Source organism: Oncorhynchus nerka, linkage group LG8 (assembly GCF_034236695.1).
Source record: "Oncorhynchus nerka isolate Pitt River linkage group LG8, Oner_Uvic_2.0, whole genome shotgun sequence".
Classification (NCBI taxonomy): Eukaryota; Metazoa; Chordata; class Actinopteri; order Salmoniformes; family Salmonidae; genus Oncorhynchus; species Oncorhynchus nerka.
In genome coordinates this window covers 4949831-4966594 of record NC_088403.1, presented here as the reverse complement: position 1 = coordinate 4966594, position 16764 = coordinate 4949831, and the positions used below count along the sequence as shown (strand labels likewise).

The 16764-nt window shown below is 38.7% G+C and overlaps 2 protein-coding genes and 1 long non-coding RNA gene across 4 annotated transcripts; 2 read left to right on the top strand and 1 right to left on the bottom strand.

Annotated features, from left to right (window-relative positions):
* Nucleotides 1-148: 148 nt before the first annotated feature.
* b2m (beta-2-microglobulin) lies at nt 149-3728 on the bottom strand. 2 transcript variants are annotated; one of them, XR_010464494.1, is made up of 4 exons: nt 3564-3728; nt 2272-2619; nt 1026-1061; nt 149-904 (listed from the first exon to the last, which is right to left on the bottom strand). XR_010464494.1 is itself a non-coding variant. In XM_065021244.1 (4 exons), exons 1-3 carry the CDS (start codon nt 3625-3627, stop codon nt 1048-1050), a joined length of 351 nt encoding a protein of 116 aa, XP_064877316.1. In that variant the 5' UTR covers nt 3628-3727; the 3' UTR covers nt 149-904; nt 1026-1047. The 2 variants fall into 2 exon arrangements, 1 of the variants encoding a protein (XP_064877316.1); XM_065021244.1 differs by having other exon boundaries at nt 2347-2619; nt 3564-3727.
* Nucleotides 3729-5558: 1830 nt separating this feature from the next.
* On the top strand, nt 5559-9318 carry tmbim4 (transmembrane BAX inhibitor motif containing 4). The gene is made up of 5 exons (XM_065021243.1): nt 5559-5763; nt 6028-6136; nt 7136-7241; nt 7828-7861; nt 9052-9318. The coding sequence occupies exons 1-5, from the start codon at nt 5670-5672 to the stop codon at nt 9171-9173; spliced, it is 465 nt and encodes a 154-aa protein (XP_064877315.1). The 5' UTR covers nt 5559-5669; the 3' UTR covers nt 9174-9318.
* Nucleotides 9319-16026: 6708 nt separating this feature from the next.
* Nucleotides 16027-16764, top strand: LOC135572820 (uncharacterized). The gene is made up of 2 exons (XR_010464496.1): nt 16027-16109; nt 16164-16764. It is a non-coding gene; the product is annotated as an uncharacterized LOC135572820 (long non-coding RNA).

Genomic DNA, 16764 nt, shown 5'->3' with positions numbered 1-16764 from the left:
TTTGAACATGACTGAGTCGATCACAACAAGTTCTTACAGTTAAGAGACATTTAATCAAGAAATATCATAAAAGGTGCAAATTTTTTGGTCACAATGATTTTGTATTTCTTTAACTTAAAAATATTTAGTCAAATAGTTGTCCAATGTCAATAGTTTACCATTTATTTATTTAATGAAACTGAACAGTGTTGTATAATACACCGAAAGACAGAACATATCTTTTTTTTTAAAGTAATGAAAATACAGTTCTCTACTTGGCAAAATGTGCCTGTAAAAAGACCCCATTTATTACTGTTGATAATTGGTCATTTACAGGAATGTTGAAGGATAGACAGAAGATGATGTTATATTGATAAATGACTTCAAACCAAAATGAACGTTGATATTTACAGGTCACACAAATGCATATCACATGGGCTTCCTCTGAAATAATTTGGGCTTAAAAATTTAAATGCTGATCAAATATCAGACTTTACATTACACACTGTTGCTTATAGCTAAAACCACAGTCAAATAGTGCAAGTTATGGAGTTTATTTATTGTTTAATTATGAGAAAAAGTGTTCAAATCTAATGGTACCAATTTCAAGGAAATTAAAGTTTTTTTTTTTTTTTAAATCTAAAAATAAAATACTTGATAAAAGCCTTCATTGTTTTGAAAGAAGTGACTTTGATTGAGAATGTTCATCAGAAGCTGTGCCATTTGTCAATTAAAAATATCTTGCCCCCCCCAAAAAAAAAATCTTAACAATTTTGTGTGTAAGTGTTTTAGTAATGATTGTCGATTCAAAACCCTTGAAACTGGCACCGTGTTACCAAAAAATGAAATCAAAAGCCCAAGTTTGTCATCTCAGCTCTAGTTAAAGGCTGGCACGGATTGGACGAACCACAGATGGAATGTCCGCCTGTTAAGAAAGAAGGGTAAAGATATGAGTTTTAATTCTGATTTAATCTAGTTAGCTACAGTTCATGTAATTAGATACAGGTTCAACAAATAAATGTAAATAAATTGATCTGAATACCTACCATTATGTCCTGCTCCAGATCCTTACATATCTGCCTCTGGAGAAAACAACAACACAGACAGAACTGTTATTGTTTTACAGACTTCCACAAACTACATGTCTACATGAAATCAGTCTCTTACTGTAACTAATGGCTCGTCAACTGGTATCTAAATCAATGACCACATAATGAACCTAGCTCTCCAGGGCCCTGTCCAGAAAAAAAGCCCTGTACTTCCTCACTAGACACTTGTAGAGATGTGAGAGGATAGGCCAGTCAGCGCATGACTGATGTACTAGCTCACTGTACTCAGCATCATTGTAATCCATGTAGATTTGATATTATTTTTAGGTCTCGTGCTCCTCTACTGCAAAACTAATCGACCTCTCTGGGACAAATAAACTTGAATTGTAGTCAATATAACCGATGTGAAATGGCTCCCTAGTTAGCGGTGGTGCGCGCTAATAGCATTTAAATCGGTGACGCCACTCGCTCTGAGACCTTGAAGTAGTGGTTCCCCTTTCTCTGCAAGAGCCGTGGCTTTTGTGGAGCGATGGGTAACGATGCTTCGAGGGTGGCTGTTGTCTATGTGTGCAGAGGTTCCCTGGTTCGAGGCGCTATACTGTTACATCAAGAAAATTCCACCTAGCCTATCAGAAGAACAGGTTCAACCTAAACCAAATCCTTTCAGTTCTCCACAAGTGACTGAAGGGGGGAGGGCCTGTTGTACAGGGCCCAGGTCTAGTGGTCGGCTCCTGCAGGTGACAGTCACACATAAACACAGGAGCCAGGGTTAATCAAGGTCCTTTAACTACACTAGTAACTCATCCCAGGTGTACTCCTCTAACTACTAACTATACTAGTAACTCACCCCAGGTGTACTCCTCTAACTACACTAGTAACTCTCCCCAGGTGTACTCCTCTAACTACACTAGTAACTCACCCCAGGTGTACTCCTCTAACTACACTAGTAACTCACCCCAGGTGTCCTCCTCTAACTACACTAGTAACTCACCCCAGGTGTACTCCTCTAACTACACTAGTAACTCACCCCAGGTGTACTCCTCTAACTACACTAGTAACTCACCCCAGGTGTCCTCCTCTAACTACACTAGTAACTCACCCCAGGTGTACTCCTCTAACTACACTAGTAACTCACCCCAGGTGTACTCCTCTAACTACACTAGTAACTCACCCCAGGTGTACTCCTCTAACTACACTAGTAACTCACCCCAGGTGTACTCCTCTAACTACACTAGTAACTCACCCCAGGTGTAGGTCTTCAGATTCTTCAGGTGGCGGACTCTACAGGTGTACTCCTCTAACTACACTAGTAACTCACCCCAGGTGTAGGTCTTCAGATTCTTCAGGTGACGGACTCTGCAGGTGTACTCCTCTCCGCTGGCTGGTGTGAATCCAACACTCTTGGTGAGGTGGAACTGCCATCCCTGTTCGAAGGCCAGGTCTGTCTGCTTGGCGTCGGGGATCTCCACGCCGTTCTTCAGGAGCTGGATGCTGATGTCAGGGGGGTGGAAGCCACTCACGTGACAGATCAGGGTGTTCTTATCGCCAAAGTTGCCAGGGTTACGGCTGTACACCTGCACCTTGGGGGGAGCTGGTAGAAATACGAAAGGAAATGGCATAGGGAGATTCATAGGTTTTCATTAGTTAAAAGTTTGATTATTCCATTTGTAGGTATTGGAATACATAAATATATTCCTTTACATTTCACACAGGTAGGTGTAACAGTATAACTTCAGACCGTCCCCTCGCCCATACCCGGGCGCGAACCAGGGACACATCAACAACAGTCAACCACGAAGCATCGTTACCCATCGCTCCACAAAAGCCGCTAGACGTTTCACATCCGTTACATAGGCTATATATTTTAACAAAGTTTTTTAAAAGTAAAGTACACTTAGGGACAAAGGTCTGTGAGTTATCAGACATTTATTATGGCTCGAGCCAATACTGTCCGCCAAAGTCGGCAGCCATTTCATTAAAAGTGAAAGTAAAATCTGGAGGGGATTACCAACCATAACAAAATGTGGCGTCATGTCATTGTCGGCCTATACCAGGTAGGCTATAATATAACCTCTCCACTGAAACAATCCCTTAACGTTATATTTTTGATCAGGTTAAAAACGTTACATTAGGTTTACATTACATGAACTTTATTATGTGACATCACACTTCTCACAAAAATGTACAAGCATGTCAGCGAATTAGTTGAGGATTAAAAATCAATGATTAGGATGTAGAAATAATGATTATCTAGCAAAAAATGGCAAAAGGTTTATGCAAATTATTTAGCTAGGGCTCGAGGTTGTGGTGTCCTTCCTCCCACGTGACATGACAATGTAGAGTTTACAAGAAACAGTATTTAATAAACAAACCAAAAAACCTACAAAAAAGTTATACGTTTGGTATTTAAATAAATATCCTAGTAAAAAACGTAAAACTACAATATAAACAGCGTACAAACAAACTGATGGTAAGAAATCGATAAAGACGTGCATTTCCAAACGTTGCGTTGACTTTATAAAACAAGATACTTACATTCTTTGGCCTCCACAGCGCTGTAAATGAGCCCAAGTACAACGATTGACAGAATAGACTTCATATTTGGTGTAATTGGGAATTATTCGTCCTAAAATAAAATAGAGAATGGAAAGATCCGTCTGCCTGTGCCTGGCTGTGGAAATAACCTAACTGAAAGTAATAGAAATAGACAGTCGTATAAATGCTCTCCAGGACCGCCTCCTCTGTTTTTAAAAGCCAATCAAAAATGGTAGATTTCTGTTGTTAGGCTAAAGAAAGCCGCACAGGTTAAATAGTTTATTAGGGAGGACTATAAATCTGGAAATAACCTGAAATCCAGGTGAGTTACCATAATAGCAACTTCGATGTATGTCATGAGATATTCTTATTTGACCATGCTGGTCATTTATGAACATTTGAACATCTTGGCCATGTTCTGTTATAATCTCCACCCGGCACAGCCAGAAGAGGACCTGCCACCCCACACAGCCTGGTTCCTCTCTAGGTTTCTTCCTAGGTTTTGGCCTTTCTAGGGAGTTTTTCCTAGCCACCGTGCTTCTACACCTGCATTGCTTGCTGTTTGGGGTTTTAGGCTGGGTTTCTGTACAGCACTTTGAGATATCAGCTGATGTAAGAAGGGCTTTATAAATACATTTGATTTGAAATTTGATTTCATAATGTTATTTCACCTAGGCATCCATTTTGAGAAAAACAATAGAATAGAATAGCTGTTTGGCCTTTTCAATATTTTGTGTCTCCATTGATCTAATTGTATTTGTATTTATTTAACTTTTATTTAACTAGGCAAGTCAGTTAAGAACAAATTCTTATTTACAATGATGGCCTACCCCGGACGACGCTGGGTCAATTGTGCGCAGCCCTATGGGATGTGATACAGCCTCGAATCGAACCAGGGACTGTAGTGACGCCTCTTGCACTGAGATGCAGTGCATTAAGACTGCTGCGCCACTCGGGACTGTAAGGAAGTGCTATTTCTTATGCAGGTGACCAGCCAACTGCTATTACATTGCTATAACTGAGACAACGTATTTTCACAGTAAAACATGTTAGGTCCCATACAGGATAGCTCCCACACCCACACACACAGCACACACACATTACACACACTAACTGCCGAGGACACACAGATAAGACATACACCCACACATTGGGAGGAAGAGACACAGCCTTGACTTGCAGACACAAGCACACACACACAATCTCCTTCCTAGCCGAACATTGTGTGACTGAGAACGACACGACGAGACCCGGAGGAACGACGGACGGCTCAACAGGACCAATCCAAGAAGACAACACCTCAACTGTGGCCAATCAAAAGCCAGGGACTTTCAGACTCAACCCACTTTTTTGTACTGTACATAACATGCTTACAATCTGTTATCGGGGCTCTTTCTGATGGTTCTTTTATGAGGCCAAATGAATGAGCCCGTATACGTTGTACCAGATATCTTTACTCTGAATAAACTGTCGCTTGTCATATAATTGACCACCTTGTCCGAATCGATCCTTGACCTACTCGCCCTATCTACATATCCCATCATCAACAGGACCACAAATATATGAGTATGAGTAGAGTGAAAAGTTGCTAGAATGGTTACACAACATTACTTATGTTGTGTAACCATAATCCAATATTACAATGCATGTATCTCTTTAAAAATATGTGTATTTATACGCTATTTTCAGATTTGATTGAACAGAGGGAGGATGACAGTGGGGAAAGATAGTTTAGATCAGGCAGTATGCAGGATTTGAATCCAGGCCGACACCGTAGACGTGCGGCATAGACCACTAGACCACCCTAGGCCACAATACACATACCTCTTTTAATTAGGGTTTTTGTTTTGAGTTTTAGCATAAAGTTGAGCATTGTCTACTCAACCGCTTTAATAGTTCCCTGAAAAAAAACCTTTATCAACAGTTAGTGGTGTGTTGCGCTATTGCAGGTTTCACAGAAATCACGAGCCATGTCACATGACGAACGTTTACAAACCAAGCCGGAAGTAGAGTGAACTGACGCACGTCAACCGGAACAGCTGTGCAAGGGCCCCAAAACAGAAAACATCAAGACAATATTTTAGTCTGAATTAAAGCTGGATCAAGATGACTACACCTGAAAAATACCCTAGGTCTTCAATTGAAGATGATTTCAACTATGGAACAAATGTTGCGACAGCGAGTGTGCAAATCCGGATGGGTAAGAGAAGACCCGTTGGAGTCTATTTACCTAGCTAGTCTAGCTGATGATGGTTGCTAACTAGCAAGCTAACTAGCAATCTTTTCAATATGTCTAGATCATGCCTTGCCAAATGAAATAAACAATGTGACATTTATCGTGGTGGCAACTAACTAAATGACCGAATCAAATACATCTGCTGCTATAGAATGTAACTAAATAAATCATGATTTTCAATAAGCCTACTTCGCTGTCTTATCTATTTATTCTCTCTCCCCGGAAAAGATTTCCTGCGCAAGGTATACACCATCCTTTCTCTTCAGATCATCCTGACCACGGCTACCTCTGCTCTCTTCATGTACTGTGACACCATCAAGGACTTTGTCCATTCAAGGTAAATTGTGAACTAGTAGTAGGCCTGCGTAATTAAATGGGTATATCTGAGAAACCCTGTGGTAGAAGGGTAATGATGGGTTTAATTTGTGGAACGTTCCAACAGGAATCTATTCCAAAAAAACTCCGTAAATAACATGGCTGCCAACAAACAACGCATAGACAGTTGTATAGCGGCAGAATAAGATACCGGGTAGAGAGGGTGGGCTATTTCATTAAGTTGTTCACTCGCCACGTTTATTCCGAAAAAATATCTGTCCCCTCTCTGGTAGCCTACGGACAAACATGAAGAATAAGCTACGTGGTGAGTTGATGCCTTTTCGGCAGCTAGTTAGCTAGGGGAATTGATCATGATACTTTGTATGCGTTGTTTGTTTGGCATCCTTGTACTTTACAAAGTTTTTGGATCAGATTCCTGTTGGAACATAACACAAATTATTACCTGGGTGATGATATTGGTATGATAGATATTAGTAAATGATACCCACCTGGGTAATGATATTGGTATGATAGATATTAGTAAATGATACCCACCTGGGTAATGATATTGGTATGATAGATATTAGTACATTCAGATAGTTGAACGCGTACTCCACTAAGGCTGTAACGGTAATGGATGAAGACCGTCAGAAAAAGAAAATCAATAACGCAAAAACCCTTTAAAATAGGCGTACATGAATTATTATGGAGGGGGGGATATACGCCAATCCTCCACCCCCCAAATAGCCCTATACACCAGCATTGTGCATGTTTTTATATACTGTAAGGATACTTGTATTTTGGCTACCCGATGACATCAAATGCCTATTATTCTAATCTCTCCAGCCTGGGTGTCAGTCTGTTTCTGCCCTGTTGTCATCTCCTCATGGGACTTTCAATGGAGTATGCAAGGGACAGGAGTCCAACCAGATGTGCAATAGTATAATCTGTCCAACACGCTGTCTGGTTGGCTTGGCTTGGCTTGGTTCTGACTCTCTCATTGGTTCTGTACCCCCTCCAGTCCAGCGGTTGTGTTGGTGTCAGCCATTGGCTCCCTGGTGTTGATCATTGCCCTGGCCTTCTACAGACATCAACATCCCATTAACCTGTACCTGCTTGCCGCATTCGTAAGTTCTGGTTTGCACCGATTTTATCCCAAATGGCACCCTATTCCCTATATAGTGCACTACTTTTGACCAGGGCCCATAGGGTTCTGGTCGAAAGTAGTGCACTATATAGGGAATAGTGGCCCTGGTTAAAAGTAGTGCACTATATAGGGAATAGGGCTCTGGACTATAATAGTGTACTATATAGGGAATAGGGCTCTGGACTATAGTAGTGCACTATATAGGGAATAGGGCTCTGGTCTAAAGTAGTGCACTATACAGGGAATAGTGGCCCTGGTTAAAAGTAGTGTACTATATAGGGAATAGGGCCCTGGTTAAAAGTAGTGCACTATATAGGGAATAGGGCTCTGGTCTAAAGTAGTGCACTATACAGGGAATAGTGGCCCTGGTTAAAAGTAGTGTACTATATAGGGAATAGGGCCCTGGTTAAAAGTAGTGCACTATATAGGGAATAGGGCTCTGGTCTATAGTAGTGCACTATATAGGGACTAGGGCTCTGGTCTAAAGTAGTGCACTATATAGGGAATAGGGTACCACGATGTAATGAGTTTGTTTCAGCTAACATTGTTTTCTTTCTCTCTTTCAGACTCTGTTGGAGTCGGTCTCTGTTGCTACCGCAGGTGAGTTCTGCCTTTTGCTTGATGTCGATTCATCTTTTGAGAAGTTTTATTTTCTTTTTAGTTCAAAATATCCACCGCTTCTATATAAATTATAAATTATATTCACGTCTCAATAAAAAATCAATGAGTTAATCTACTGTGAGACACCTGTGACCTCATTAGTAATATGATTATTCATAGTTTATTATTCCCCTCAGGAAATATCGACCCCCTACTGTGTTTCCATAGCAACACCACAGGCTTCACTCCCTGCCTGCATCCGACATGGCATCCTATTCACTATATAGGAAATAAGGTGCACTAATTAGTGCCCTTTATAGGGAATAGGGTGCACTAATTAGTGCCCTTTATAGGGAATAGGGTGCACTAATTAGTGCCCTTTATAGGGAATAGGGTGCACTAATTAGTGCCCTTTATAGGGAATAAGGTGCACTAATTAGTGCCCTTTATAGGGAATAGGGTGCACTAATTAGTGCCCTTTATAGGGAATAGGGTGCACTAATTAGTGCCCTTTATAGGGAATAGGGTGCACTAATTAGTGCCCTTTATAGGGAATAGGGTGCACTAATTAGTGCCCTTTATAGGGAATAGGGTGCACTAATTAGTGCCCTTTATAGGGAATAGGGTGCACTAATTAGTGCCCTTTATAGGGAATAAGGTGCACTAATTAGTGCCCTTTATAGGAAATAAGGTGCACTAATTAGTGCCCTTTATAGGGAATAGGGTGCACTAATTAGTGCCCTTTATAGGGAATAGGGTGCACTAATTAGTGCCCTTTATAGGAAATAAGGTGCACTAATTAGTGCCCTTTATAAATAGGGTGCACTAATTAGTGCCCTTTATAGGGGAATAGGGTGCACTAATTAGTGCCCTTTAGGGTGCACTAATTAGTGCCCTTTATAGGTAGGGTGCACTAATTAGTGCCCTTTATAGGGAATAGGGTGCACTAATTAGTGCCCTTTATAGGGAATAGGGTGCACTAATTAGTGCCCTTTATAGGGAATAGGGTGCACTAATTAGTGCCCTTTATAGGGAATAAGGTGCACTAATTAGTGCCCTTTATAAGGAATAAGGTGCACTAATTAGTGCCCTTTATAGGAAATACGTTTCCATTTCAGACGCAGTCCTCGTTGTTTGTTCCCTCCTATACATTGTGAACCAGGCATGTGTTTGTGTTGTTGTCTCTGTAGTGACCTTCTATGAGTATTCCATCGTGCTCCAGGCCTTCTTCCTCACAGCAGCTGTGTTCCTTGGGCTGACTGCCTACACCTTCCAGTCTAAGAGAGACTTCAGTAAACTGGGAGCTGGGTAAGAGGCCTTAAACTCCTCTCATAGACCCGGCTGTGTCTGAAATAGCACCCTCTTTTTCAACAGTAGTGCACTATGTAGGGAATAGGGCTCTGGTCTATAGTAGTGCACTATGTAGGGAATAGGGCTCTGGTCTAAAGTAGTGCACTATGTAGGGAATAGGGCTCTGGTCTATAGTAGTGCACTATGTAGGGAATAGGGCTCTGGTCTATAGTAGTGCACTATGTAGGGAATAGGGCTCTGGTCTAAAGTAGTGCACTATGTGGGGAATAGGGCTCTGGTCTAAAGTAGTGCACTATGTAGGGAATAGGGTCAGGGTTCCATTTTGGATGCAAATCTACCTGTTAGCTGCTCACTGCTACAGATGTATTACCTATTTATTATAGCTGTTACACTGTTACAGATATATTACCTATTTATTATAGCTGTTACAGATATATTACCTATTTATTATAGCTGTTACAGATATATTACCTATTTATTATAGCTGTTACACTGCTACAGATATATTACCTATTTATTATAGCTGTTACAGATATATTACCTATTTATTATAGCTGCTACAGATATATTACCTATTTATTATAGCTGTTACAGATATATTACCTATTTATTATAGCTGTTACAGATATATTACCTATTTATTATAGCTGTTACACTGCTACAGATATATTACCTATTTATTATAGCTGTTACAGATATATTACCTATTTATTATAGCTGCTACAGATATATTACCTATTTATTATAGCTGTTACAGATATATTACCTATTTATTATAGCTGCTACAGATATATTACCTATTTATTATAGCTGTTACAGATATATTACCTATTTATTATAGCTGTTACACTGTTACAGATATATTACCTATTTATTATAGCTGCTACAGATATATTACCTATTTATTATAGCTGTTACAGATATATTACCTATTTATTATAGCTGTTACAGATATATTACCTATTTATTATAGCTGTTACAGATATATTACCTATTTATTATAGCTGTTACACTGCTACAGATATATTACCTATTTATTATAGCTGTTACAGATATATTACCTATTTATTATAGCTGTTACAGATATATTACCTATTTATTATAGCTGTTACAGATATATTACCTATTTATTATAGCTGCTACAGATATATTACCTATTTATTATAGCTGTTACAGATATATTACCTATTTATTATAGCTGTTACACTGCTACAGATATATTACCTATTTATTATAGCTGTTACAGATATATTACCTATTTATTATAGCTGTTACAGATATATTACCTATTTATTATAGCTGTTACAGATATATTACCTATTTATTATAGCTGTTACAGATATATTACCTATTTATTATAGCTGTTACAGATATATTACCTATTTATTATAGCTGTTACAGATATATTACCTATTTATTATAGCTGTTACAGATATATTACCTATTTATTATAGCTGTTACAGATATATTACCTATTTATTATAGCTGTTACAGATATATTACCTATTTATTATAGCTGTTACAGATATATTACCTATTTATTATAGCTGTTACAGATATATTACCTATTTATTATAGCTGTTACAGATATATTACCTATTTATTATAGCTGTTACAGATATATTACCTATTTATTATAGCTGTTACAGATATACAGATATATATTACCTATTTATTATAGCTGTTACAGATATATTACCTATTTATTATAGCTGTTACAGATATATTACCTATTTATTATAGCTGTTACAGATATATTACCTATTTATTATAGCTGTTACAGATATATTACCTATTTATTATAGCTGTTACAGATATATTACCTATTTATTATAGCTGTTGTTACAGATATATTACCTATTTATTATAGCTGTTACAGATATATTACCTATTTATTATAGCTGTTACAGATATATTACCTATTTATTATAGCTGCTACACTGCTACAGATATATTACCTATTTATTATAGCTGTTACAGATATATTACCTATTTATTATAGCTGTTACAGATATATTACCTATTTATTATAGCTGTTACACTGTTACAGATATATTACCTATTTATTATAGCTGCTACAGATATATTACCTATTTATTATAGCTGTTACAGATATATTACCTATTTATTATAGCTGTTACACTGTTACAGATATATTACCTATTTATTATAGCTGTTACAGATATATTACCTATTTATTATAGCTGTTACAGATATATTATCTATTTATTATAGCTGTTACAGATATATTACCTATTTATTATAGCTGCTACAGATATATTACCTATTTATTATAGCTGTTACAGATATATTACCTATTTATTATAGCTGTTACAGATATATTACCTATTTATTATAGCTGTTACAGATATATTACCTATTTATTATAGCTGTTACAGATATATTACCTATTTATTATAGCTGTTACAGATATATTACCTATTTATTATAGCTGTTACAGATATATTACCTATTTATTATAGCTGTTACAGATATATTACCTATTTATTATAGCTGTTACAGATATATTACCTATTTATTATAGCTGTTACAGATATATTACCTATTTATTATAGCTGTTACAGATATATTACCTATTTATTATAGCTGCTACAGATATATTACCTATTTATTATAGCTGTTACAGATATATTACCTATTTATTATAGCTGTTACAGGTATATTACCTATTTATTATAGCTGTTACAGATATATTACCTATTTATTATAGCTGTTACAGATATATTACCTATTTATTATAGCTGTTACAGATATATTACCTATTTATTATAGCTGTTACAGATATATTACCTATTTATTATAGCTGTTACAGATATATTACCTATTTATTATAGCTGTTACAGATATATTACCTATTTATTATAGCTGTTACACTGATATATTACCTATTTATTATAGCTGCTACAGATATATTACCTATTTATTATAGCTGTTACAGATATATTACCTATTTATTATAGCTGTTACAGATATATTACCTATTTATTATAGCTGTTACAGGTATATTACCTATTTATTATAGCTGTTACAGGTATATTACCTATTTATTATAGCTGTTACAGATATATTACCTATTTATTATAGCTGTTACAGGTATATTACCTATTTATTATAGCTGTTACAGATATATTACCTATTTATTATAGCTGTTACAGATATATTACCTATTTATTATAGCTGCTACAGATATATTACCTATTTATTATAGCTGTTACAGATATATTACCTATTTATTATAGCTGTTACAGATATATTACCTATTTATTATAGCTGTTACAGATATATTACCTATTTATTATAGCTGCTACAGATATATTACCTATTTATTATAGCTGTTACAGATATATTACCTATTTATTATAGCTGTTACAGATATATTACCTATTTATTATAGCTGTTACAGATATATTACCTATTTATTATAGCTGTTACAGATATATTACCTATTTATTATAGCTGCTACAGATATATTACCTATTTATTATAGCTGTTACAGATATATTACCTATTTATTATAGCTGCTACAGATATATTACCTATTTATTATAGCTGCTACAGATGTATTACCAATGTGTTTTTAGAGGTTATTTGTAAACACTAAGCATGGTCTCAGGTTTGTTAGTGCTGTCTTGATGACAACGACCACAGGAGCCACTAACACCCCTCCTTGATAAAGCTTCACCCAAAACTGTATGGTTGTCAACTACAGACAGAGTGTATTAGGGTACCTGCTGGTTGAACAGAATCTGAATCTTCACTGTGTTCCAGACTGTATGGTTGTCAACTACAGACAGAGTGTATTAGGGTACCTGCTGGTTGAACAGAATCTGAATCTTCACTGTGTTCCAGACTGTATGGTTGTCAACTACAGACAGAGTGTATTAGGTACCTGCTGGTTGAACAGAATCTGAATCTTCACTGTGTTCCAGACTGTATGGTTGTCAACTACAGACAGAGTGTATTAGGTACCTGCTGGTTGAACAGAATCTGAATCTTCACTGTGTTCCAGACTGTATGGTTGTCAACTACAGACAGAGTGTATCAGGGTACCTGCTGGTTGAACAGAATCTGAATCTTCACTGTGTTCCAGACTGTATGGTTGTCAACTACAGACAGAGTGTATTAGGGTACCTGCTGGTTGAACAGAATCTGAATCTTCACTGTGTTCCAGACTGTATGGTTGTCAACTACAGACAGAGTGTATTAGGTACCTGCTGGTTGAACAGAATCTGAATCTTCACTGTGTTCCAGACTGTATGGTTGTCAACTACAGACAGAGTGTATTAGGGTACCTGCTGGTTGAACAGAATCTGAATCTTCACTGTGTTCCAGACTCAACTTCAGACAGAGTGTATTAGTACCTGCTGGTTGAACAGAATCTGAATCTTCACTGTGTTCCAGACTGTATGGTTGTCAACTACAGACAGAGTGTATTAGGGTACCTGCTGGTTGAACAGAATCTGAATCTTCACTGTGTTCCAGACTGTATGGTTGTCAACTACAGACAGAGTGTATTAGGGTACCTGCTGGTTGAACAGAATCTGAATCTTCACTGTGTTCCAGACTGTACTGTTCTACAGACAGAGTGGATCCTGATCATCAGAATCTGAATCTTCACTGTGTTCCAGACTGTAGGTTTCAACTACAGACAGAGTTTCTGGTTACCTGCTGGTTGAACAGAATCTGAATCTTCACTGTGTTCCAGACTGTATGGTTGTCAACTACAGACAGAGTGTATTAGGGTACCTGCTGGTTGAACAGAATCTGAATCTTCACTGTGTTCCAGACTGTGGTTGTCAACTACAGACAGAGTGTATTAGGTACCTGCTGGTTGAACAGAATCTGAATCTTCACTGTGTTCCAGACTGTATGGTTGTCAACTACAGACAGAGGTGGGTACCTGCTGGTTGAACAGAATCTGAATCTTCACTGTGTTCCAGACTGTATGGTTGTCAACTACAGACAGAGTGTATTAGGTACCTGTGGTTGAACAGAATCTGAATCTTCACTGTGTTCCAGTAGTATGGTGTCAACTACAGACAGTATTAGGTACCTGCTGGTTGAACAGAATCTGTAGACTGTGGTTACAGACTGTAGTGGTTGTCAACTACAGACAGAGTGGTTTCAGGTAGTGGTTACTACAGAATCTGAATCTTCACTGTTTCAGACTGTAGTGGTTACTACAGTAGAGGTGGTTTCAGGTAGTGGTTACTAATCTGAGTAGAGGTGGTTTCAGGTAGTGGTTACTACAGTAGAGGTGGTTTCAGGTAGTGGTTACTACAGTAGAGGTGGTTTCAGGTAGTGGTTACTACAGTAGAGGTGGTTTCAGGTAGTGGTTACTACAGTAGAGGTGGTTTCAGGTTCCAGTGGTTACTACAGTAGAGGTGGTTTCAGGTAGTGGTTACTACAGTAGAGGTGGTTTCAGGTAGTATGGTTGTCAACAGTAGAGGTGGTTACTGGTTGAACAGTAGAGGTGGTTACGACAGTAGAGGTGGTTACGACAGTAGAGGTGGTTCCTGGTCACGACAGTAGAGGTGGTTTCGACTGTTAAAAGAGGTGGTTTCAGGTAGTGGTTACAGTAGAGGTGGTTACGACAGTAGAGGTGGTTACGACAGTAGAGGTGGTTACGACAGTAGAGGTGGTTACGACAGTAGAGGTGGTTTCAGGTAGTGGTTACTACAGTAGAGGTGGTTTCAGGTAGTGGTTACTACAGTAGAGGTGGTTTCAGGTAGTGGTTACTACAGTAGAGGTGGTTTCAGGTAGTGGTTACTACAGTAGAGGTGGTTTCAGGTAGTGGTTACTACAGTAGAGGTGGTTTCAGGTAGTGGTTACTACAGTAGAGGTGGTTTCAGGTAGTGGTTACGACAGTAGAGGTGGTTTCAGGTAGTGGTTACGACAGTAGAGGTGGTTACGACAGTAGAGGTGGTTACGACAGTAGAGGTGGTTACGACAGTAGAGGTGGTTACGACAGTAGAGGTGGTTTCAGGTAGTGGTTACGACAGTAGAGGTGGTTTCAGGTAGTGGTTACTACAGTAGAGGTGGTTTCAGGTAGTGGTTACTACAGTAGAGGTGGTTTCAGGTAGTGGTTACTACAGTAGAGGTGGTTTCAGGTAGTGGTTACTACAGTAGAGGTGGTTTCAGGTAGTGGTTACTACAGTAGAGGTGGTTTCAGGTAGTGGTTTACTACAGTAGAGGTGGTTACGACAGTAGAGGTGGTTACGACAGTAGAGGTGGTTACGACAGTAGAGGTGGTTACGACAGTAGAGGTGGTTTCAGGTAGTGGTTACGACAGTAGAGGTGGTTTCAGGTAGTGGTTACGACAGTAGAGGTGGTTACGACAGTAGAGGTGGTTACGACAGTAGAGGTGGTTACGACAGTAGAGGTGGTTACGACAGTAGAGGTGGTTACGACAGTAGAGGTGGTTTCAGGTAGTGGTTACGACAGTAGAGGTGGTTTCAGGTAGTGGTTACTACAGTAGAGGTGGTTTCAGGTAGTGGTTACTACAGTAGAGGTGGTTTCAGGTAGTGGTTACTACAGTAGAGGTGGTTACTACAGTAGAGGTGGTTTCAGGTAGTGGTTACTACAGTAGAGGTGGTTACTACAGTAGAGGTGGTTTCAGGTAGTGGTTACTACAGTAGAGGTGGTTTCAGGTAGTGGTTACTACAGTAGAGGTGGTTTCAGGTAGTGGTTACTACAGTAGAGGTGGTTTCAGGTAGTGGTTACTACAGTAGAGGTGGTTTCAGGTAGTGGTTACTACAGTAGAGGTGGTTACTACAGTAGAGGTGGTTACTACAGTAGAGGTGGTTACTACAGTAGAGGTGGTTACGACAGTAGAGGTGGTTTCAGGTAGTGGTTACTACAGTAGAGGTGGTTTCAGGTAGTGGTTACTACAGTAGAGGTGGTTACTACAGTAGAGGTGGTTACTACAGTAGAGGTGGTTACTACAGTAGAGGTGGTTACTACAGTAGAGGTGGTTTCAGGTAGTGGTTACTACAGTAGAGGTGGTTACAGGTAGTGGTTACGATAGTAGAGGTGGTTTCAGGTAGTGGTTACTACAGTAGAGGTGGTTACTACAGTAGAGGTGGTTTCAGGTAGTGGTTACTACAGTAGAGGTGGTTACTACAGTAGAGGTGGTTACAGGTAGTGGTTACGACAGTAGAGGTGGTTTCAGGTAGTGGTTACGACAGTAGAGGTGGTTTCAGGTAGTGGTTACTACAGTAGAGGTGGTTACTACAGTAGAGGTGGTTTCAGGTAGTGGTTACTACAGTAGAGGTGGTTTCAGGTAGTGGTTACTACAGTAGAGTTGGTTACTACAGTAGAGGTGGTTACTACAGTAGAGGTGGTTTCAGGTAGTGGTTACTACAGTAGAGTTGGTTACTACAGTAGAGGTGGTTTCAGGTAGTGGTTACTACAGTAGAGGTGGTTTCAGGTAGTGGTTACTACAGTAGAGGTGGTTACTACGGTAGAGGTGGTTACTACGGTAGAGGTGGTTACTACGGTAGAGGTGGTTTCAGGTAGTGGTTACTACAGTAGAGGTGGTTTCAGGTAGTGGTTACTACAGTAGAGGTGGT

Excerpts from the sequence above, each read along its gene's own strand:
- tmbim4 (XM_065021243.1), top strand. The coding sequence starts at position 5,670 with ATGACTACACCTGAAAAATACCCTAGGTCTTCAATTGAAGATGATTTC. Across the intron at positions 7,242-7,827 it reads TGTACCTGCTTGCCGCATTC|ACTCTGTTGGAGTCGGTCTC; the intron begins GTAAGTTCTGGT and ends TCTCTCTTTCAG. Across the intron at positions 7,862-9,051 it reads GGTCTCTGTTGCTACCGCAG|TGACCTTCTATGAGTATTCC; the intron begins GTGAGTTCTGCC and ends TTGTCTCTGTAG.
- b2m (XM_065021244.1), bottom strand. The coding sequence starts at position 3,627 with ATGAAGTCTATTCTGTCAATCGTTGTACTTGGGCTCATTTACAGCGCT. Across the intron at positions 2,620-3,563 it reads CGCTGTGGAGGCCAAAGAAT|CTCCCCCCAAGGTGCAGGTG; the intron begins GTAAGTATCTTG and ends TATTTCTACCAG.